The following is a 24,878-nucleotide window of genomic DNA, read 5'->3' on the forward strand; positions in this document are numbered from 1 at the left end:
ATACATATTATTATATATAAAATGAATCAGTAATATTGATATCACATATGCATCATACACATATGTGGCAATATACATGCAAACATATTTCTGCGCATACACACATAATTACATGTACACATACAAACTTAACCTGTTAAAAAGGCTAGTGTTGATGAAAGAGAGGCTCAGTAGAGAAGACAACTGTAATGGATCAGGTAATTAGTCTTCGTTAAGTAGAAATGTAAAATAAGGGCACAATAGGTCCAGAAAGATGTCTCAGAGAGTACAGGCACTTATCACCAAGTCTAAGGCTCTGAGTTTGACCCCTGGATCTCACAAGGTAGAAAGGAGGAGCTGACCACTGAAAGTTGCCTTCAGTATGCCAAATACTCACTGTGGCACAAGTACCCGTGCCCACACATGAACATTCATGCAAACAAATAAATGTAAATTTTAAGATGTTAAAAAATAAAATACAAGCTGGGCGGTGGTGGCGCACGCCTTTAATCCCAGCACTCGGGAGGCAGAGGCAGGCGGATCTCTGTGAGTTCGAGACCAGCCTGGTCTACAAGAGCTAGTTCCAGGCCGGGCGGTGGTGGCGCACGCCTTTAATCCCAGCACTCGGGAGGCAGAGGCAGGCGGATATCTGTGAGTTCGAGACCAGCCTGGTCTACAAGAGCTAGTTCCAGGACAGGCTCCACAACCACAGAGAAACCCTGTCTCGATAAAAACCAAAAAAAAAAGAGCTAGTTCCAGGCCAGGCTCCAAAACCACAAAGAAACCCTGTCTCGAAAAACCAAAAAAAAAAAAAAAAATAATAATAATAATAATAAATAAAATAAAATAAAATACAGTTGAAGTAACCAAAATTGTATATTAAGTAGTGAATACTATATAGAAGAATGGTAAAAGCTGGCCTTGGTGATGGAGGCCTGTAATCCTAGTTCTTCAGGAGGCTAAGGCAAGAGCATCCCACATTTTGAAGGCCTATATGGACTACAAAGTGAGTTCTAGGTCAGTCTGGGCAACTTAGCAAGGCTTTCTCAGATTTAAAATCAAGCGAGCAAACAGAAATCAGTGCTAAGTATATAGCTGAATGGCAAAGCACTTAGCTACCACAAGCTGAACCCGGATTTGTTCTCAGCACAGCCTTCCTCACCTCACCCCACTGCAGGAGCTGGGGGAGAAAGAAAAGAAAAGAAATCTTAAAACTATTCAACGTTAAGGACAAATACATTTAGTAAAAATAAACCTCGTATCACTCTGCTGACGCCCAGAATGCAGCACAGTTTTCCTTTCTGTTGTTAACCGTAAACATCATTTCTGCAGGAGAGCTTGTCTCCCCCAGTGACCCCTTATTAGAAGTCATAGCTTCTGGATACAAGGACCAATGCTTTCAAACTGTTTTTCTAATCTTTTTATAATTTCTTCCAGCATCTTTTTCATAATTTTAATACTGAAAGCATTTTAATATTCTTCTAGCATCACTTAGCCTCGTCCTCAAATCCATTTTATTTTGTAAACTCAGAAGCATCTGAAAGGCTGGGGATGGACCTCAGAAGTAAAGTATTTGCATAGCATGAAAGGGTTTCCGGATTTAATTCCACAAAGCATAACACGAAAGTATCTGTAAAAAATTATAGCTTAGGTAAACTTCTCAAAGTTTAATTCAGGTTAACTTTAAAACCGAATCACCAAAAGGAATCAAACAATTCCACAAATAAAAAAAAAATCTCATATTAAGTTCACTTTGCTTGCTGTTGGTTTCCTGCTTACTCCCTGCATCTATAAAAGAGTGCCCTGTGGCATGAGCTGAGCCACAGCAATACCACCGACGTTCAGAAAGAATGCTAGAGAGAGAGATGGCCAGAAAGGGAAGTCTGCTCAGAGAATGGGATTTCCTATGTCAGAATGTATGTGCTCAGAGGACCGCTGGTGTGTCCACACACACACACACTAACTGCTCACAGTAGCTAGAGCAGTAATCTGAAGGTCAGTTTGCAGAGATCTATTTGAGCTATGGAATGACCTGAATAATGAATGTTATTTTTGAAGGCTCACAGCTTGATACTAAGAGTGCCTCAGATCCTAAACAACAAGGAATTTATCTTACTAATTTTGGAGTTGCCATTGATAAATAATAAGACAAACACAAGTTAAATTTGAATTTCAGATGATATGAAAAATTTTAATATAGGTTATATCTTAAACAGTGCAGTTCATCAGATATAAATAAGTTGCTATTATCTTTTTTTTTTTTTTGGTTTTTCGAGACAGGGTTTCTCTGTGGTTTTGGAGCCTGTCCTGGAACTAGCTCTTGTAGACCAGGCTGGTCTCGAACTCACAGAGATCTGCCTGCCTCTGCCTGGATTAAAGGCGTGCTCCACTACCTCCCGGCAAGTTGCTATTATCTTGAATTCAAATTATACCTATATATTTCTTAAAAAATTAAATACATTAAATAATTAAATATTATCTGTCAAGCATCCCTCTAAATTCTACCTGTCCCCCATCCTTCAAGCACTTGGGACAGAGCTTGGAACACGGACTGCCTCTTGGAGTAGATGAACACTATGAGCAGTGGCCTTAGACAGAGAGTTTATTAATGTTGAAAGCTATTTCGAGAAGAGTAAAAGCACAAGTTTGGCATTCTACCATAATTTTTTTTAAAAAGATAAAGGTCTAGCTGGGTGTGGTGGCACAGGCCTGTAATTGCATCCCTTAGAAATGCGTAGAGCGGAGGATCCAGAGTTTGAGGCTAGCCCAAGCTGTATAGTAAGACGCTGTCAGGAACACGCGCGCGCACACACACACACAATTACAAAGCACCCCCCCCCCACACACACACATTAATTTTAGTCTTTACATAATGAAAATTGTGCCTGTTTCTAGGAAAAGTGGAGGAGAGGGCACTCATCAGGAGATAAAAGGGATGTTGATGAAGCACTAAGATGGGTAAGAACAAGTTTTTTTTTTTTTTTTTGGTTTTTCGAGACAGGGTTTCTCTGTGGTTTTGGAGCCTGTCCTGGAACTAGCTCTTGTAGACCAGGCTGGTCTCGAACTCACAGAGATCCGCCTGCCTCTGCCTCCCAAGTGCTGGAAGAACAAGTTTTGAGGATGCACAAGCAGGGGCATATACTGAAAGAAAAGTATTTCTTCCCAAAAGAGTGAAAAGTGAAAATATGAACAGAGAATTTGAAATGCTCTAGTCAGGAAAATTTTCAAAATTACAATTTTCAAAACGGGAAATCATATGGATCCCTAAATTCTGAAATTATTGAAAAATTCTAAATTTTATTTAATCACCATTCACATTTCATTTTACATATTTTCTTGGGTCAAATACATGAGATTCGTTCTAGGCACGATGATGCTGCAACCCTAAATGCTGCAGCATGCAGTTCTAACACGTGAACATTCCCCTCATGGAATAACACGGTTATTCGGTTATTCTACTTTTTCAAACAAACCCGTCCACCCTGTCTTTTAGTTCTCGGTCCATAGTCAGCTCCCTTAAGCATCCTGTCAGGTGCAGGTACCTTGACAAGCAGGATGTGTGGAGTAGAGGGAGGAGGTGAACAGTCAAGGTTAGAGTATTAAGGACAGTGTAGATTCTATAATGCCTCGTGGAGTGTTTTGTAGTTGTCAAAACCACTAAGTCCAGAGGTGGGCACTGATGGCTCATTCTTCTGCTACCTGGCACCCTGATGCACAAGGCAGCAGCGCCTGCTATCCCGTCAGCCCGCAGCAAGCTCTCTGCAGAAATCTGCCTCTTGAGGCTCTGGGCAGAAAAAGCAGGCTGTGTCGACTCTGGCACAGCGCTAAGCCCTCCCTCCAGTAGGCGCATATCCCTGAGCAAACTGCTTAAAGTCACTCTGCCTTAGTCTCCTAGGACAGTGGGGCCAGTACTAGCAAGGACGTTTGCAATTGTGAGTTCTGTCTGCTCTGCTGTAGACACGGGCTTTGGGAAACTTTGAGCTATCAGTACGCTATACTGTGTGAAAGACAGTAGGGTTCGTATATTAGCTGGTCTTATAATTAACATATCTTGGACGATTAATGAGCAAGGTAGACAGGCAAATAAAGATGTAACTAAAAATATATAACTCCAGAATTTAAAAGAAGAAAAATAAAAGGTGGGGGAAATAATGGGAAAGTGGGGTGTGTGTGTGTGTGTGTGTGTGTGTGTGTGTGTGTGATCCTAAAGGCACAGCGGGCAAGCTGGGGGCGGGGCGGGGCGGTCCTGTGTTGGCCAAGTTCTTCTTGGCTTCTGGGGCGAGTCTCGTGCGCCTGAGCAGCGTCTGGAGCCAAGTTTCAGCGCAGGAGGCTGCTGCGAGCCAGCGGCTGGTGCAGACTTCGCAGCACCGGCTTTGGCCATGGGACACCTGTGGCTCTCGGGGACCTGGTTTCTCTTGGGGCTGTTTCGGTGTGCAGCAGACGCCAGCAAAGGTAAGCAGTCGAGAAGTTAGGGAGCCAATCCAGACATCCAGCTCCACGGGTCACAGAGAGGCGGGACCACCTGCCGTCTGCCCTGGGTAGAGGCACTCCTGGGGACCTGGAGTCCTAGAGGAAGGCCTAATATGAGCCTTCTGATGTGGTACAGAGACTGTACTGAGAGAGGCTGAGACAGAGGTGGGGTCCAGAGAAAGACACCACACCGGTAGGGCTAGCTAAAAAAAAAAAAAAAACAAACAAACAAAAAACTCTTACAAATGTTATCAGTGCTGGGGTTTGAACTGAGGAAGTCCCTTACCTCTCTTCAAAATGACATAGTTAAAAAGAGACTAGAAAAGCTGCTAGTGATGGGTGAGGGACAGTCGATAGGCCCCACCTGAATCATCCCCCCTCCCCGACTCCATCTTCTTGGATCTCTTTCCCTACAAAAGGGAAGACTAGTCACAGGAAGCCAGGAATAGGTCCTTGTGGTGGGTGTCAGTCAAATACAGGGTAAGCTGCCCAGAGTCTTCAAAGCAATCCCCAGGAGAGGGCTGGGGAGAAAGTGATAAGAAATTGGAGTTGAGCTCTGAGGTAAGGAGAGGATGAATTTGAGATAGGGGAGGCAGTAAGGTCTGGAGATAGGATCCCGCTCCCTGCAGATCCTCTCTCGGCTCTCTAGGGCAGGCACAGAAAATAGGAAACACAGCAATCCGTGGCAAACTCGAGATCTATGCTAACCTGAAGCTCACAGACCTTGTGTCACTCGGCGCTGGTGCCTCCTTTTATACTGACCAGCTACGGCTGCCATAAATCAAGTCCATGTTACGTTTTTAGACGGTAATGAACTAAACAATCATAATTTCCTTAACATTTAATTTCCGGGCATCCATTTCAAAGCAATAATTTCTGTGGTTGTTCTTTGTGTCTTTTTTTTTTTTTTTTTTTTTTTTTTTTTTTTTTTTGGTTTTTCGAGACAGGGTTTCTCTGTGGTTTTGGAGCCTGTCCTGGAACTAGCTCTTGTAGATCACAGAGATCCGCCTGCCTGTCTCCCGAGTGCTGGGATTAAAGGCGAGCGCCACCACTGCCCGGCTTGTTCTTTGTGTCTTAAGATTTTCTATTTACTCTGATAAATTGTTTTTGCTTCTAGTTAAAATGCCACTCTAAGTAAAAAATAAAACACCACTCACTGTATTTCTGATTCATCATGAAGAATTTCGAGCAGTTCTCCAGAGAAACGTCTGGCTAGCTCTGGCGGTCCCGCAACTCCTTCTATTAGAACCTTCCTCCTATTTCTTGATGGTTGATCCAGGCTCACTAGCTCATATTTGCCCTTTGAGATACAGCAGAGGAATCCCTTTCTAGAAACTAGTGAGATCCCAGAAGTGTGAGAACCCTGAGTTGTTCGTCATTTTGCACTAGCCTAGACTTTGGGGAAGCAGGTACTAATGCTCTCTTCTCTATCTGCAGGAAGCTAGCCTAGTTTAATGAGAGGATGAGTGGTCTTCCCACTAAGCCCTCAGCTTCCTTAGGACGCTGTTAGGCTGTAGGAACAGTCTGTCATTCCTAAAGTGACAGGGCACACTTTCTCTTTGTAACACAGCGATTGTCCTTGCACCTCCTCATCACTGCACTTCCGTGCTTGACTTGACAGTCTGTCTCTCCCGGCAGGTGTTGCCTGTGTTTGTAAGCTGCTGTGTGTGGTTCTGGATCTGTAGCTAGAGGAGCATGACATGTAATTACAGGTTTACAAGTGTGTTAGAACACGGTATGTGCGAATGTTGAGAATGGTTATGTAATTCTTCCTCTTTGTCAACCCCAAAAGTTCTTCACCCAAGGCCAGTGAGTGTTACTTAAGTATTTGAATCCCGGTGTGAACATTAGTCACCTTCATTCCCATCTTACAATACGAATGGGAAATGCGGTGTTTGAAATGAGCTCATGATTGATTCACAACTACCATCTTTGTGCGCCTTTCAGATGGCTCTGTGACAATCCCCAAAGTGACAGAAGTTATACCCAAATACGGCAGCATAAATGGAGCCACAAGACTGACTATCAAGGGAGAAGGTACGGTTGCCCCCTGTTGGTCTGCATGCAAACATCCAAGACTGGGGAATTTTAAATTGTGTGGTGCTGGGGTTCCACTTTAATATTCCACAAAACTCAGGACTTCATACATTCTAGGTGGGTACTTATCACCTCTTAGAGTTTTATGTGTAAAGTAACCCCCAACAAAAGCACACACCACTAGTATAGTTTCTGTACTTGACCAACGTAGTTAAAATCTTCCTCCTTGATAACAAAACAAATAAACAAATAAACAAATAAAACACCACATTATTGTCAGCTTGATCACCTGGACCCTAATTACAATGACTTGTTTGACCTTAAAAGATCTGGATTTAATGGTTAAAGTGAACTCCAGTTCTTTCTCCCAGGTCTGGTGATTTTCCTCTGTCAGAGTTTGAATGTAACAGGCTGCGGGTGGAGAGGCCGGATGTTGGGATAGAAATGGAATGTTAGTGAAAGATGGAAGATAGCAGGACACCAAACGTGGGCTCCCTCCCACTGCCACCCAAGCCCTATCACATGCTGCATCAAGACATGAGTTATGTATGATGCCTGCGCCTTGCCTGGTCTCAGAAGGAAAGGATAGAAGGGAGATAGATTTAAAGTGCACTTCCTCCTAGCATGAAATAAATAGATGGTCCATCAGCTACCAGGCCTTTGTAATAACAATGGCACTACTATTCAGACACTTAGGAATGTTTGAAGGACATGAAAGAAGCACTTTAAAAAAAAAGAAACATTAGCAAAATCTTCTATTTGATCTTTAACAAATAAACCTTTGGAGTCAGAATTGACATACGGAAATACTTATTATCATGTATATTAAAATGTATTTTATTACATTTAACACTTCTATAAAATTCAGTACCTCAATGATATGATTAAAGCAGATTATATTCCTGAAGGGTGAGCAATACATTTAACTGCCCCCGTTTTTTGTGTGTAGTTAGGAATGGGAAACTGTATTTGCTAAAGATTTTAAGACATCTTAATCTTATCTACTTTATATTGTAAAACGCTGTCATATTGGCAGCTGTTAGGTTTCATCATAAATTTAAATGCCACAGGAAGAAAGTTCGAGTTAAAATGAAGCAAAGCAACACCCCAGCATTGCCTTCTGTCTCCAAAACCCAAACTCCTGGCACAGGAGCCACCGCTAGCTTCGCTGCCCAGAGTCAGAGCATGTCTGGTTGGGCCTGTTTTCTTTTTTTTTATTTTTTTATTTATTTTTTTTAAAATATTTATTTATTTATTTATTATGTATACAATATTCTGTCAGTGTATGTGCCTGCAGGCCAGAAGAGGGCACCAGACCCCATTACAGATGGTTGTGAGCCACCATGTGGTTGCCGGGAATTGAACTCAGGACCTTTGGAAGAGCAGGTAGTGCTCTTAACCACTGAGCCATCTCTCCAGCCCTGTTTTCAAATGTTGTCAAAGACACGGTCCCTCAGCTGTCATCTTTGCCCTTTGGTGACCCTTGAGGCAATCAGAGTTAGACTTCTCAGTGATGAAGTATAAGGTGTTAAGATATACTTTTCTTTTCCTTGTGATCCCTGGTATCTAAATACTTTTGACACAGTTTATAGATGAGTCAGGGCCCATTTGAACTGGAGACACCTGCATCCTTATCTTTACATCTTTACCCTTTCTCTGCTTTAATAATTCTCTCTGTGACTCCAGACTGACAGCGGGGAACCTGCATAGGACCAAACTAGGCTCTCTGTGTGACAGTTGTGTGTAACACCCGATTTTGTGTTACACCCTCGGTACAGTTCGGGCGCCACTGTACTGTACGCGAGTCTGAGTCGGGCAAGGGCCTGGAGATTTAAAGAACACACAGAGAGACCTGGGTCATCGAAAGGAGATCAGCTGAATGCCCTTTATTCAACCTTGGGGAAATCCTTATCTACCTAGCTGCTACACAAGGGTTACCACCCAGGCAGGTGGGAAATTACCATACCAAAGTGGAGTCAACAGTGCCCTACAGCTAATCACCAGGCGGGGTTAGGGGGAGCACAGAAACAAACAGAATGCTTTAGTTAGCTGACCAGTAACTGTCCTCAAGATGAACCCCAGGAACAAGGTTAGACCCTGGCCCTACAGTTGTGTGGCTTGGGCAGTTTGTGGGTCCGTGGAAAGTGGGATCAGGATTTATCCCTAGTATACGAACTGGCTTTTTGGAGCCCATTGCCTGTGGAGGGATACCTTGCTCAGCCTAGATTCAGGGGAAAGCCTGATCCTGCCTCAAAGTTAGGTGGCAGACTTTGTTGACTCCCCAGGGAAGGCCTCACCCTCTCTGAGGAGTGGATGGGGGTGGGGTGGGGAGAAGGTGTGGGGGCGGAGTATGAGTTGGGGAGGGAGGGAGAACTGGGATTGGTATGTAAAATTTAAAAAAGGTTTTTTTTTTTTGTTTTTTCAGTAACTCTCTGTGGCTAACTAAAGCTGTGTTGATCGGGTTGCTTTCGGGCCATACTTTATATTGTTTGGTTGGCTTTGCTATCAAGTCTCTGTGTTAAGAAGTTGGTTAGATGAGGGGAACTTTGGTTACTTTTTCTGTTTCTCTATGACAGTGGCTGGCAGACACATTGTGTTGAAGCGTTCAATCATAGACACTTTACAGTATTTTGGAAAAGACACGCATTTTGGTCCAGTCCAACTGACTTTTCATTGGACTTTACATTGCAGCAAGTTAATTCTGTGATTGCTGGCTTTCTCATCAGTCAACCAGGTATCATTTCCCAGCTTCTCATGGCTGTGGAACAGAACCCAGGCACCTGTTAAATACTCCAAGCTCTACTCATTGTTTTACTTCTGTTCTTCTGTATTTACAGGCTTGGTTTTAGCCTCCCACCTATTCCTCTGAATCTTCCCTCCCTGTGGTTTTACAGCATTTAAGAACATCTCACTCTCATGCCAGCTTTGTAAGCTAGAGAAACCAAAACAGCCTACACTGCATGACAACGGCCAGTTTGAACAGCACTGCCGTTTTCCATGATAACAGCATGGGTGTAACTGCTGGTTTGCTGCTATCAGCGGACCCAGCCTGTGTACCTGGCAATGCCTGTCTCCAGCTTTTCTTCAAAAAAGAAAAGAAAAGAAAAGCACATCAACATGTCAGGACTTTCCATCCGAAGCCTCATCCTCTCTGTTTCCAGGGTACACCCAACCCTTCCTGTAATCTGCGCTTTGGAAAACTTCCAGAGGCGTCAGCTTTTTATCCAACGGTTTATTTAGAATTATACTTAGAATTAATTCTACCAAATAATCTGTTTGTACTCCTTTTTACTCCCTGAGTTAACTTAGTATCAGACATATTCTATACTTCTTCAGCATTTCTTTTTATTTATTTATTTTTCTTTTTATTTCACCTGGTTGACAAGCATGTCTGCACACCGCATGCATGCCTGGTATCCATGAGAGTCAGAGAGGGTGTGAGATCCTATGGAATTGGAGTGACAGGTGGTTGTGAGCTGCCATGAGTGTTTTAGGACTCAAACTCAGGTCCTTCAGAAGAACAGTCAATGCTCTTAGCTTCTGAACAATCTCTCCAGTCCCATTAATCTCTGTTTTCAAGGCAAAAAATGTATAATTAAAATGTTTAAATATCTTGCTAATTTCTTCATATTTTCTCATTGGTTTTTTTTTTTTGGAAAACTTCACACATTCATGCTTGATATTATAGATACCCCCAAGGTAAAACCGATATCATCATTTGATAGTTTTATTATTGAATGTTGTACTTGTCTGCAGAACGCTAGAGTGCAGACCTGTGTGAGAACATCACCAATGCAGCATGTACCCGATATAAAAACAAACACATGTGTCACATCCTGAAGCATATCACAAGTAAAATATTCCATTCTTTAGTTTCCAGCAGCCCTCCTGCGTGCTGTGAACTCAATGTGAACCCCAGAGATAAGCAGAAGTTGGCAAAGAAAAAGATTGTGTTTGCAAGTGTTTGTCTTGGGCTTTTTAAGAATTTTTTTTCATGACTCTATTTTATTACTAACTGCCTTGATAGTCTTAAAACTTCAAATTATATGATAATATCTTTCATATGGAAGATTTAAAAATGTGTTTTTTGTGAATCTATGCTGAATACATTTTCTGATTCGGGTTTCCATTTTGAGGAATAAGGTCTCTATCCTTTGCTGAGTTTCTTCGTACTTTTATTGCCCCCGAAAGAAAAGATGGGAGAAGAATTGAACAACAGAGGATGGTGAAAGTTAGAATTGGTAACAAATAACAGCGCTGGTTTGATCCTGTGTTATTTTTAAAAAGGATATGAATGCTGGACCTAAATGTTAGAGTTTCCATGAAGACAGCAGCCAATTAAAGCACTCCTAGGTCAGATAGTATTGAGCCGCTATCAAGTTAAGTACTATACACCACTGCTTAGCAGTCTGACCATCCAACAGCAGAGATGAAGGGGGATTTTCTGATGAGGAGAACAAGAAAGCTTATAGGTTTGTTTAAAGTCAACCAGGCAGGAAGTGCCGACACTGAGACTCCAGCCCAGGACCTCACAGACTGAAAAGCACCATCTCACAGGTGGCATAATCTGAGCCAGAGGCAGGAGTGTGGGGTGGGATGGGCATCTGTCACAGCGAAGTCTTGCTCTAGTCCTGTGTTCAACCAGGCAGCATGGCATATGTGTGACCTAGTGGGCCTTTGTAGAACAATGAAACTGTCCAGGAATTTGACAGCGAGTCACACCTTAACTTCCTGTACTTACTTATGATTTCCTAAAATTAATTAAGATTAATTAATTAATTAATAGTAAACAGGATATTTATGTCACAGTGTCGTTTATATGATTATAAGTAGTACTATACACAGGAATTAAAGTTTATTGACCTACCAGGGTTCACCATTTTTTTTCTTCTTCATTGGTGTTAAGTGACTGCTCTGGGGATACAGTCTGAAGGTAATTATGTTATGATATGGAAACAGCTTATAAATATGCATTAAAATTTTGGTAATTTCAAACTCACTATGAGTCAAAAATTTCATCATAATAGTATTTCAAAGTGCTTTGATATTTTTAGGAAAATATTCTTAAGTGTACTTATCCAAAATTTAACAATTTTAAATTCAAAATTTAACAATTTTGGATTTTAAGCAATGTAGACAAAAGTGTAGGAAATTAAATTTATAAAACAATTGTACTTTAGATAATTCCATAAATGTACGTGATTTACCTTTATATTAAAATAACAGTAAGTGCTTCTTAGCTTTATTTTCGTTAATATTATTTAACATCTTAGAAGAGTTTGTACATCATAAACTACTTAGTCTATCTTTAATTACTCCTATCTATACTTTCTCATTACCATGTAAGATTAAACTAACTAAATAAGATTAAGCTAAATTTCTGCTGTTTTGCACTAGTCGATTTCTGGGTTCAGCTTCATTATCTCCATCAGCCTGACGATACACTCTTGTTCTGTCTACCTGAAAATAATGTTAAAGAAACGTCACTAGGCTCCTTACTCTGTCTGCCTGCCGTATCCAGCTCTAGTCCAAGTTCTCTGGCTCCTTTTATAGTAAAATTCCTGGAAAATGTTAGCAAGCTCTGTCTTCTGTGTTTATTGCTTTTAGACAAGTCGCTAATCCGAACATTTTCTATCATTTGATGAGAAGTTCGTGGTCAGGATAATAGTGAATCTAGAAAGGCCACTGACCTCAAAGCCTTGAGTGTTTCTCCACACACAGAAATGATCTCAACACTTGCCCTGTTTTCCATCCTCGTCATTTTCATACTTAGACTTCCCCAATCATAGCTTCCATTACTTGGCTCTACAAACACGGTCTGACCCCTGCCCGGGTACATTCTCTTCCCTCTACCTGAAAGGCATTTCTTTTAGATATTCATAGGCCTTCCACCCTCTGAAAAAGTTCCCACGACCATCTTCATCATCTGTCTCCTGTATCTCTGTCATGTAACACCATCACTTCTGATTTCAGTCCAGATACCACAAAGCCACTGCCAATGTTTGTCTCCCTTCCCCCCCTGCCAGTTTCCCTGGTAGTTTGAGCAGTGAAGATCATACAGCCAGTGACTTCACAGGCAGATGGGCGTGGTTCAGCATTAAGGGATATCTGTGCATGGCTCCAAGGGAGTAGCTGATGATGATACAGGGTCTGAAAGGAAAAGCAATGAAAGATCAGAACAAGAAATTCTTAGAAAAGAGCCGGTGAAGACACTCATGGCACCGAGAGTGAAGTAGGCAAATCTTTGCCTCACACTAACTCCCATGAGGGAGTGTCCTCACAGGGGAGTGGAACGTGCAGGCTGATTCCGTGACTCAAGACACCAGCTTCTCCCCTTGGCTAGCTCAAGGCTTGTGCAATAGGTCTGTGGAAAACAGCCCTGTGATGGAGGCTGTACCTGGGGGGAAAGAGGCATTGTTTTTCACCAAAGCAATCACTGAATGCCTTTTCTGTCAGAAGCAGAGAAATCTTAGGTTATGCTGGACTTGAACTCACAGTCCAAGTTCCTAGGTAGGAAATGCTTCTCTTAGGGATTACAACGTAGGTTTTGACCTAAACTGCCTGGAAAGAGCAAGTACTACTCATTAGCTTGATGTCATCAAGCATTCTGAGTTCATGACTAGAGATAATTCATTCTGCTTATCACAGAGAAGTAATGATGTTTTGCTTCATCATAATGGGGAGGAGTGTATCTGGAATTTATGGTATTTGGGGTGGCATATCTCTTGGCTCCCATATCTAAGGATAACTGTGGCAGGGTAACTGTAGCACTGTAATTCATTAAAAAAAAAGAAGAAGAAGAAGAAGAAGGCAATTAGGATTTCTGACCGCTTAGAGCTGAAGGTTGTTGTCGCCCTGATCACTGGGAAACTGGACAAGGATGAGAGGCATCTATAATGAGAATCAGGAGTTCAAGGCCTGTCTGGGATGTAGGGTACCCTTCATTAAAAAAGAAAAGAAGCCGGGCGGTGGTGGCGCACGCCTTTAATCCCAGCACTCGGGAGGCAGAGACAGGCGGATCTCTGTGAGTTCGAGGCCAGCCTGGTCTACAAGAGCTAGTTCCAGGACAGGCTCCAAAACCACAGAGAAACCCTGTCTCGAAAAACCAAAAAAAAAAAAAAAAAAAAGAAAAGAAAAGAAAAGAAAGTGTACAGCATAGCACTTTTGTGTAGAATAAGGAATAGTGCCTACTCTGTGCCTTGGAAGGGGCTGGCTTTACATTCTCTTGTTCTCCCTTTTCTTTCTAATCACAACTCAGCAAATAGACGTCTATGCACTTTGGCTCACTCTGTGCCTGTCTCGTCCTCAAAGTTCCCATATCTTTGTTGCCTCAAATGGCTTTTCTGATGAAATCAAGTAGAGCCCTGGAACCTATATAGCGCATGCCCACAGGAAGCTTCATTCTATAGGATTGTAGAGTATATAAATGAAAGTGTGACCTCTCTCTCCACCTTATGTGTATCGAACAAAAATGTGCATGAATAAGTTAATTCAAGACCAATACTTATGCTCCCAGAGTATAATATGGGGATAAGTATGAAATGAATTTAACTTCTTCCTTCAGCACTGTTCATTATTACATTACGAATGGTCCAATATTGGGTTATGACTGTTAGAGCTCAAGAAATAGATTGTCATTAATAATGGTTCCATTACTCTTGCAGGCTTTTCTCAAGCAAATCAGTTCAACTATGGAGCCGACAACACGGAATTGGGAAACCATGTGCAATTAGTTTCGTCTTTACGGTCAATTACTTGTGATGTGGAAAAAGATTCAAGCCATTCAACTCAAATTACATGCTATACTAGGTCCGTTTAAACATGCCTTTAATAACATTATTTTCATCATGTCAGAAATCACTTATGTATATTGGCATTTTAGCAGTTTCGTCACTTTGTCTATTACAGGTAAAAGTTAACAGTTACCAGTCGTTATATTTGATTTCATGATGCTGATATTAGTTTATACCCTTATTATGGTCAATAGTAATGCTCTTTATACATGATGACATTATAAATATATACCCTGTGCTCATTCTGCTGTTGTTGGCACTATCATATTTTATCATTCCTGAACTCTTCTAAGACGTGAATGGCTGCTATTAGTAGTTAGTAATGATGTGTCTCAAAATATTCAAATCATGCATTTCTGTTCAGGTTAACTGACCTTATTCAAATATTCATATATAATTTTGTGTGGTGACATTTCAAGTTCTTTGCTAGCACCTTAAGTCGATCAGCATTATTAATAATTTAGTGGAGCATTAAACCATTTTAAAATGCAACTTCTAGTACTGACTCAAACACATGTTCAGAAGGATGTTGTCTGCATTGGGCTTGCGGACTGTATGGGGGCTGTAGAAACTTTTAAGAGAGACCTTGTTAACAGCTTTTGAAATGCATAGCACAGAGTCACTGAGTCTACAAGATGGCACACTTAACATGATTATTATTGCTGGATGTGGTACCATTTATTTTACTTTTTAACACAAACCCATATGCCTACCCACAATAAACATTCGTTATATGGTATTGTAATTTGCAATATAGGGTGATTTAGAATGAACGCTTTTTATAATATAAAAGTGGAACCTAGTAGTAGATCACTGAGGATCTGAAGCTTGATTTGAACCATGAAGACAACTAAAGCAGTAGTTCTCATTATTACTATATGCTGGGAGAAGTCACTGTGTGTCTCCTGTGTTCTTCACGTCTTTCCCAGAGCAATGCCAGAAGATACCTACACCGTAAGAGTGAGTGTGGATGGGGTGCCCATTGCAGAAAACAACATCTGCAGAGGACTGGCCAGCAGCCGAGCATGCAGCTTCAGTGTATGTGGGGTCGTTTAATTGCTGATAATTGAGCTTGTGTCTTTCTCACAAAACTGAATCTTTTTTAGTTTTTATAGCTTGTTATCCATTTCCACATTAACAGATATATTAACAAGTAGCGAAATGTAATTTTCCATTTTAATTGACTTCCATGGTAACTTAACCTCATTTACTGCCGCTTCATTTCTGCCTCTTTAACACAACGTTTATCAATAAATTAAATGCTCACATCCTTAACTCATTTTCCTGCCGATCATTTATTCCCCTCCTTCTAAATTCTGCTCTTGATTTGATTTTCTCCTTTCTTCTTTTAAGGGAGTTACCCCCCCCCCCCCGTTTTAAATAGTAATGTTAACGTGTCTTCCTTCTATATAATTGCCAATGTAATGAGCCTAAAGGAACATATTTGGCCCTCAAGTTCAGGTTTTTGTAAATAATGACATTTAGGAAAATATGTTTCTCCAATTATTGTCTTATACATTCTTTAAAATTCCACTTAGTTTCAAGTTGTTTATTATTAAGTACCGAGATGTCTCAGTGCTACTTAGGATGACCAATCTGTGCTTTAGCTCTGCTCTTTATATAGTTAATATTAACTTTTTTTGCACACTAGTATTTGTCTTTTTTTTTTTTTTTTCCGAGACAGGGTTTCTCGGTAGCTTTTTGGTTCCTGTCCTGAAACTAGCTCTTGTAGACCAGGCTGACCTCGAACTCACAAAGATCCGCCTGCCTCTGCCTCCCGAGTGCTGGAATTAAAGGCATGCGCCACCACTGCCCGGCAGTATTTGTCTTTTTTATTAGCCATCTCTGATTTTGCTTTGCAAAAAGAAATGGACATGTTTATTTAGTTAATAATATATTAATCAATATAATTCAATGTAATTATTCAAAATAATGCATCATTTACTATATGTCTGGCTGTGTTATAAGTGTCTAGTTATTATAAACTTTTTGTTTATATAACAGTCTCGCTTTTGGATGCTCATATTATTATCTCTAAAGTTGATGCACAGAAGGATTCTATTACTTGCATGTAATCACATGACTAGGAGGTGGTTGAGCTTAATATATCAATTTGGACCATTGACTCTCTCTCCCCTTCATGCATGTACTCAAGCATATCTGAAACGTTAAGCATTTGTTTCTATAGATCACAAGTCCAGTGTGGGGCTAAGTTGGCAAGGTGCCTGTGAGGGGTGGTATTCTTTCTGGAGACTAGAGGGAGAACATGTTTCCTTGACTTTTCTTGCTCCTGTTTGCTGTCCACATCCCTTAGCTCCTGGTCTTCTCCCACTGTCTTGAAACCAGCAAAGGTAGTCTAATGCTTCCTTACGTCTCTCTCACTTTGCTTCCAATGTCACTTCAAGGCCAGCTACTTAGCAATCTTCAGTCCACTTAGCCATCTGTGTATATCCCAATGGACTCACAGACTGAAACACAGGCGCCTTTGGGGGCTTTTGTCCCAGGGATTGGAGTTTATGTCATACTGATGACCTCCCTGCTATTCTTTTTTTGTTTTGTTTTGTTTTTTGTTTTTCGAGACAGGGTTTCTCTGTGGTTTTGGAGCCTATCCTGGAACTAGCTCTTGTAGACCAGGCTGGTCTCGAACTCACAGAGATCCGCCTGCCTCTGCCTCCCAAGTGCTGGGATTAAAGGCGTGCGCCACCACCGCCCGGCCTCCCTGCTATTCTTAAGAATTACACCGGTGTTGCATGGTGACTTAGCCTTGCTGAGATCTTTCTATGTTTCATTTTGATGTTTTTTTAAAATATTTATTTATTATGTACACAATACTCTGTTTGTGTATATGTCTGCAGGCCGGAAGAGGGCACCAGATCTCATTATAGGTGGTTGTGAGCCACCATGTGGTTGCTGGGAATTGAACTCAGGACCTCTGGAAGAGCAGGCAGTGCTCTTAACCACTGAGCCATCTCTCCAGCCCCATTTTGATGTTTTGAAATATACTTTGTTTCTTATTTTTCTTTAAAAGTAAATCTTAAAAATGTAGTTTATCCACTTCTGAAAGACTTTACTGGAGGGTTATTGCTGTGGTTTCGCTTATACTGCTTACAAAGGCATGATTGACTTTTTGAATTCCAGACTACAAATACTAGGAAATTCCAGTCCATTTTTAGAGGATAAAGGAAAGATCCTGAAAAAAAAAAAGCAGAAAATGTGCCAAACTTTATTTTCTATATGAAAAACTATTTTGACAGTCAGATTATGGATAATGTTGAAATAAAACTGATACAGAAAACAGAATTGTGAAATTAGGATCAAAATAGAGGTAAGAATGCTAGCTGACATGATTATTAATATTTTACAGGCAAAAGGTTTTAGAACCCCAACAATAAGAAGCATCACACCTTTATCTGGGACTCCAGGTCTGTTCTGTGGCAACTGAAATGTGTTGGGACTTGTGGCAACTGATTTATTTTTAGCATACAAAAGTATATTTAATTTATAAATATTATTTTTCTGATTATAATAATAATGACTGATTATTTTCAAAGGTTGAATCTTAATCACTAATAATGTATTTTCCCTGTCAGAGATTGAGCTAGTATCTAGTGTTCTTTTTGATAATGTGATCTTATTAGTTTATAATCTTGTAGAAGTATGTGAGAATGCCCTTTTCTTCAGCCTGGACTAATGAAAGTCCTAATTGTTGTCAAGGATTTTGTGGCAGGTATGGGTTGCATATACCTATAACTCTAGAACTGCAGAGATAAAGGCAGGACTTAGCTGATACATAGTGACAGTTTCAAAAAGTATGATTAAAAAATAGCTGCTAAAAAAGCCCTGCATTTAAATCTTCCCCCTGTCTTTGATGTCTACCACCAAATTTACCTAAGATTTGTTTCTCATTGTCTTCTTTTAAATGTTGTTCATTTATTTGGTTTTCGAAAAATTGAGACAAGACTTTGTACTGTTGGTTGGCCTGAAACTCACTTTGTAGACCAGGGTGGACTTGAATTCGCAACAGTTCTGTGGTGCAAGCCCAGATGTGACTACCATGCCAGGGTCTTACCTGAATTTAATGGTAGCTATGCTTTCCATATGAGGAATTTTTTGTTTCAATGATATTAGGTGTTCGTATTTGTCATATATGCAGGAAACATATTTTTTTTTCTGGTTTTTTGAGACAGGGTTTCTCTGTGGTTTTGGAGCCTGTCCTGGAACTAGCTCTGTAGACCAGGCTGGTCTCGAACTCACAGAGATCCGCCTGCCTCTGCCTCCCGAGTGCTGGGATTAAAGGTGTGCGCCACCATCGCCCGGCTTAGGAAACATATTTTGAATTTATAATTTGCTTTAAATTTTCATTAATAGTTTTTCTGTGAAGTAATTTTCTTTGTTCAGTCTATAGATTTTAATGTCTTTTTTCCCTGTCCTGGGGAAGACCATTGCATTCTGGTTATAGAATAGGACATAAAATTTCCACCTAGTTTTCAGGATTTTTTAACTTCATTTTTATATTGTTTTTATTTAAGTTACATTTTTTTTTTTTTTTTTTTTTTTTGGTTTTTCGAGACAGGGTTTCTCTGTAGCTTTGGAGCCTGTCCTGGAACTCCCTTTGTAGACCAGGCTGGCCTCGAACTCACAGAGATCCGCCTGCCTCTGCCTCCCGAGTGCTGGGATTAAAGGCGTGCGCCACCACCGCCCGGCTTAAGTTACATTTTTTTAACATTTGGAGTAATGTGGGATTTTTTTCTTTTCAAGCAAGCTAAATATCGACTCAACTAATATTTACTAAAGAATTCATCCTGTTGTTCATTTTATAGCACATTAATCTAGGACTCCTTAGCGATGTTCTCATGTTTTATTGTATTTTTAGCTATTTCAAAAGAATGCTGAAAATAGTGTTGAGAAATCAATATAGATGTCTAGATTCTGTTTTATTGGGAAAATCTGTAATGTTTTGGAATGAAATGTACAGACAGAATCTCTCAACCAGAATCAATTTGAGGATTTGTTTTGCTTTGTATTGCTTTTAGGAACATTAATAACTATTCAAGGCCGGCTCTTCACGGATGTCTATGGAAGTAATATTGCACTGAGCTCAAATGGAAGAAATGTTAGGATTTTGAGGTAATCTTTTATTGTAGAAATATTGCAATAGTCTTATAACTTACAGATGAGACAGGATATCCTAAATGTGCTAGAGTCTTGGTGGTATAAAAGCCAACTACAACTAGATGGAACTAGTCAGAATTTCAGTCCTAGAGGAAGAGAACCAGACTACAGTTGATTTCTTCTTTTCTGGTCTGATATGACTTCTTTTTCTGTGAAGGCAAGGTCAGTAATAATTACAGGATAGCCTCAGAATTCCATTAATAGAGAACCTTATTCCTTATCCAGCCACATTTTACATGTGTGAACATACCTAAGGCCTGAAATGGATAGCTCAGTCAAGATCAGTAGTAGAATTCAAGGCTTCTAACACAATCTACATTTTTCTACCACACTTTGATACAGGGGAGAGTATAGGAAGTAGGAATAGTCAACAACTCATGAGTAATGAGAGCTTTAGTCCTGGTCGCTCTGTTTACCAGAGCCAGATGAGATAGCACTGGTTAGTCCAAAAACTGCCACCTCCTTTTGGACCGGAGACCTTTGCTGTCACGGGAGAGTTTTCCTGAGGCATATGTGGGGTTATCTCAGCCCTTTCTTAAAAGCCTGAAAGGTGTCCATTTCTTTCCTAAGGAAGTGGATGCCATACTGTTGTTTGTAGGGTGCTTCCTGCCTACTGAATACTTGTACCAGAGAGATAAATGGATGAACTCCATTTACAATTTATACAGCAGTTAAAAGATTTGTTAAGTACTAAAAAGGTTACAGATCATACACACACACACATATATGCTTTTCCAAACAAGCAATGTAAAAATTTGTACTAAATGAAATCAAAAGGATTTATCTAGCTTATTGTGAGCCAGAACTCACAATTAAATCAGGGTAGTATATAATGTTTTGCAATCATTTATAATGAATATGTATACAGAGGAAAATAATTACGAGAGAAATGTTTTATGTGCACAATTTAGTGTAAGTAAAGAGTGTCTGCTTCAGCATAATTGAACATTATGAATGGCTTATATTACTACTATTAGAATTTCCTCACTTGCCCTTTCGTATAATGAGTCTAAGAATGGAAACTATAAGCTTCAAAGTGAGATTCTGAGTCACCAAAATGGTGACTTCAGCAGGTCAAAGTGTTTGCAAACAAGCTCATCTCTCTGAGTTTAATCCTCAGAGCCCATGGTGGAACTCTGACCTCCACATGCAAGCGTGCAAGCTCCAGCCTGTGAGAGGCCTCATGTATGCACATTACACACACATACACAGTAATCAATAAAACTAAGATTGAGAAGAGATTCCTCTCCCTACCATCAGAATTTATTTCTGCGCCATACCAGGAAATCAACGAAAACTGTTTTCAGAAATCACAAAATCCTTCAGAAGGGACCTGACTCTTGTCATCTGGAAACCTTGAGAGGTGACAGCAAGTGTAGAGAACCTTTCACCTACTAAGAGGATGAGAATTCTTACACACTAGTGACCTCATGGGCACCTTGCTGATGATGACACTGGGGCTCCCAAGACACTGGCTGATTCTACTTGAGTTGCAAAGGGTCTCTGCTCTAGGGACAAATCAGGAGATCTTCTACCTGTCAGGCCTTGTCCTTTCTGCCAAATTTCCCAATCTGGTCTAGGTACAAATCGTAAAAGACACTAAAATGAGCTGAGGAACTTGCCCTGTTCACAAGTTGTTGACCTAGAAGTTTCAACAAGCAAAATTCTAGTCTGTATCTGTATCTACTCAAGCAGAGTGCTATTTTTTGTTTGTTTGTTTGTTTGTTTTGTTTTTCAAGACAGGGTTTCTCTGTGGCTTTGGAGCCTGTCCTGGAACTAGCTCTGTAGACCAGGCTGGTCTCGAACTCACAGAGATCCGCCTGCCTCTGCCTCCCGAGTGCTGGGATTAAAGGCGTGCACCACCATCGCCCGGCAAGCAGAGTGCTATTTTAGACATACTTTTTCTATCCAGGGGAGTTAGCACATGTGAGAACACAGAACACGTGGTTTGAATCCTTACTGTATCCCTTACTAGCTAGATGTGGACAAGCTACTTCACATCTCTGTCTCGGTGTCTTCATCAGCAAGTGGAAGAAAATAGGAGGGTGATAATTATTAAATTATACCATGATCACAATAGTTAAATCTATCTAATAAGAGCCTATGTTAGCTGATAAATTTATTGTTTAGTTGGAATAAAACAGAAGGTTAAAAGGAGAATTTGACTTGACAGAGCTCTACAATGGGAATAATGATTTTTTTATTTTTATTTAGGAAGCCTAATGTAAAGTTTAAATAAAACATACATATTCATGTGTGTGTGTGTGTGAGAGAGAGAGCCAATAACAAAGTTGTCTTAAATTTGGAAGGAAGCAGGGGGAACAGTGACATAGAAGGGGCCTGAGGGAGGAAAGAGAATGAGGAAATTTATGTCATTATATTTTGATTTAAGAAAATGAAAAAAGGACCGTGTACAAAAGTCCATTTAAAATATCAGTGTTTTGGCCGGGCGGTGGTGGCACACGCCTTTAATCCCAGCACTTGGGAGGCAGAGGCAGGCGGATCTCTGTGAGTTCGAGGCCAGCCTGGTCTACAAGAGCTAGTTCCAGGACAGGAACCAAAAGCTACGGAGAAACCCTGTCTCGAAAAAAAAAAAAAAAAATATCAGTTTTTTTTTCTAATAGAAGTCATCAGCACTTATAGTTCACATCTCTGAGCAGCTTGGGATTCACTTCACACAAGCTGGGTGACATGTTCTTATGCTACAAACCATTCTGATATAGCAAGACTCTTGTCAACTGTGAGCCTCCAAAATCATTTGGTGATGACATCGGGTATTCTGATGTTCAATTTCCACATCTTAAACTTACAAAAATACATCTTATTTGACTTGATTAAACTTTTATTGGCGGCCGGGCGGTGGTGGCGCACGCCTTTAATCCCAGCACTTGGGAGGCAGAGGCAGGTGGATCTCTGTGAGTTCGAGACCAGCCTGGTCTACAAGAGCTAGTTCCAGGACAGGCTCCAAAGCCACAGAGAAACCCTGTCTCGAAAAACCAAAAAAAAAAAAAAAAAAAAAAAAAAAAAAAAACTTTTATTGGCGAAGTCCCTATTTTGTTTTATGCTTAAATTATACCAAAAGTGTTATGATTACTATATTTAGTAATTTTCCCCAGAAAACTGTCTGTCACAAAAGCATAGAGAAATCTCACGTTCACAGATTTGTCTTTGTGCCAAGAGCAAGAACTGACACATAGGGATGATGAATAGGTGTTTAAGGAGTGAGCGATGAAAAATAAGCAACCGAGGAAAAAATAAGGTAGCCATTGATTTTAGTAAAAAGAGTAGAATTTTAAGTATTAAATTTGACTTGATTTTTTTTCTAATACAAAATATTTGTACAGGACCTATATTGGAGGAATGCCCTGTGAACTCCTTCTGCCACATTCTGATGATTTGTAAGTAATTAAAGTAATTTTTAAAATAAAAATCCATATAAATATAATACTTTTAAGTAGTAATTATTAGCAATAATGCATAGCTATGGGTTGTAATAATTACCTTTTATGTAATAAATTAGTATTGATTTATAACTGGCTCCTTCCTTATACACTTACATATGTCACTAATGTAACATACTATTTAGGTTCTTATTTCTACTAAGAAATAAATTTGTGACATCATTGTTGCATTTGATAACATTTGAAATGCCTTAAAAGTAACATTAACAAAAATACCGCAATTAATGACAAGCTATTTCAGTGATAAATATATTTGATTGAAATGTCTCCAATAAAGTCTGAGAAATGATTCATTTTGCTGAAATTTTTTAAAATATTTATTTATTTATTTATTATACAATATTCTGTCTGTGTGTATGACTGCAGGTCAGAAGAAGGCGCCAGACCTCATTACAGATGGTTGTGAGCCACCATGTGGTTGCTGGGAATTGAACTCAGGACCTTTGGAAGAGCAGGCAATGCTCTTAACCTCTGAGCCATCTCTCCAGCCCCCACATTTTGCTGAAATTTTAGTTGCAGCAATAGCAGCAATATATGTACTGTGATATAAAGAGATGATTTTAGGAAATAACAGTATCTAAATAGTCAATATGAGCCTTAATGCGAACATATTTACTTTGCTAGGTATGGTCTAAAACTCGATCATCCCAGTGGAGATACAGGGTCTGTGACATGTAAGACAACAGGGACTTACATCGGTAAGTGTTAGCCTTCCTCTTGCCAAGCCTGGCTCTTCCCTGGTTCATTTTCGCCTCGACGTTCCCTGGGTTATTTTCCCCTCAAATCTATCACTTGGGGTTTTGCTAAGGTTCACATCTGATGTGATTTTTGTCTTATTCTTTTACTCCTTTCCTTCCTCAGAGGATACATGACTAATTCTGCTGCTGTATTGATTCTTTAATTTAGAACCTATTTTTTTCCTCTCAGGGTGTATACTCCAAATATACAGATCTTTTAGTTCTTTAAGGTTTTATTAGCACACATTAGTTGCACATAGGTGCTTCACTGTGACATTTCATACATGTCTATAATGTACTTTGCCATATTCGGCCCGTTGCCCTCTCCTGACTCCCTCCAGCTCCCATTGCATGGCTTTTAATTTGTGAGCAAGCTTCCTCCTTTCTGTCTCAGATCCTGAGTAAACATTCTAGCCTGAACATTTTAGATAAAATTGTTGGCCAGGAACTCTTTCTCGGAGCTCTGTTTTCCATTCTTAAACCTCGCTTTCCTTTTCTTTGATAACCTTATCCCAATAGATAGCTCTTGGTGCCGTTGCTCTTAATGGAGATGATATGCTGTGCTAGAAGGACATGGATTCTGTTTCGCTGTGTCTGCTCCTGCTGCCCAAAGCTCTTAATGATTCAAAAGCTTTTGAATGAATGAAAGGACTACAGGGGAGTACACATGTACATCTTTTATCACTCATCATTTGTAATTATATTTTGTCAGATTTTCCAGTTATAACCTCAAAATACCCACTTATATGTTTTTATATTGTACATACTTTAAAAATAGTTCATTTTCGCCTCATTAGGGCTTTATAGGTCAAATATTTTTTATATAAATTTCTCTAAACTTTAATCAGCTTTTTAATGTAGAGTTATTGTTCTGTTCTGATTGAGAATTTAATTGATTATGTATTTTAATTAATTTCAGGTCATCACAATGTCAGCTTCATCTTAGATAGTGATTACGGAAGGTAGGCCATTTTGTAAATAATAATTTTCATAATTTATTCAAATGGGTAAATAAAGTACATATTTACTTTGCTCTATTGGTGCAGAGATTAAAGGATTAATCATTTTCCTCACAAAAAAATTTACATTCAAAGAGTCAGTAACTCCTGTTCACTTATAACTTTCTTTTTTTTTTTTTGATTTTTCGAGACAGGGTTTCTCCGTAGCTTTGGAGCCTGTCCTGGAACTCCCTTTGTAGACCAGGCTGGCCTCGAACTCACAGAGATCCG

General features: G+C 40.0%; 1 protein-coding gene across 1 annotated transcript in view; it reads left to right on the top strand.

The window, feature by feature from the left end:
• The first annotated feature begins 4,296 nt into the window (after window positions 1-4,296).
• Window positions 4,297-24,878, top strand: part of Pkhd1l1 (PKHD1 like 1) — a 125,948-nt gene continuing 105,366 nt past the window's right edge. The window contains exons 1-9 of the mRNA XM_057792175.1: window positions 4,297-4,431; window positions 6,397-6,486; window positions 14,151-14,295; window positions 15,209-15,317; window positions 17,644-17,701; window positions 19,313-19,406; window positions 22,796-22,849; window positions 23,537-23,610; window positions 24,569-24,611. Coding sequence (XP_057648158.1) covers window positions 4,359-4,431; window positions 6,397-6,486; window positions 14,151-14,295; window positions 15,209-15,317; window positions 17,644-17,701; window positions 19,313-19,406; window positions 22,796-22,849; window positions 23,537-23,610; window positions 24,569-24,611 — 740 coding nt within the window. The 5' untranslated portion in view covers window positions 4,297-4,358. The remainder of the gene's footprint in view (window positions 4,432-6,396; window positions 6,487-14,150; window positions 14,296-15,208; window positions 15,318-17,643; window positions 17,702-19,312; window positions 19,407-22,795; window positions 22,850-23,536; window positions 23,611-24,568; window positions 24,612-24,878) is intronic.

Source organism: Chionomys nivalis, chromosome 17 (genome assembly GCF_950005125.1).
Source record: "Chionomys nivalis chromosome 17, mChiNiv1.1, whole genome shotgun sequence".
NCBI classification, from domain to species: Eukaryota; Metazoa; Chordata; class Mammalia; order Rodentia; family Cricetidae; genus Chionomys; species Chionomys nivalis.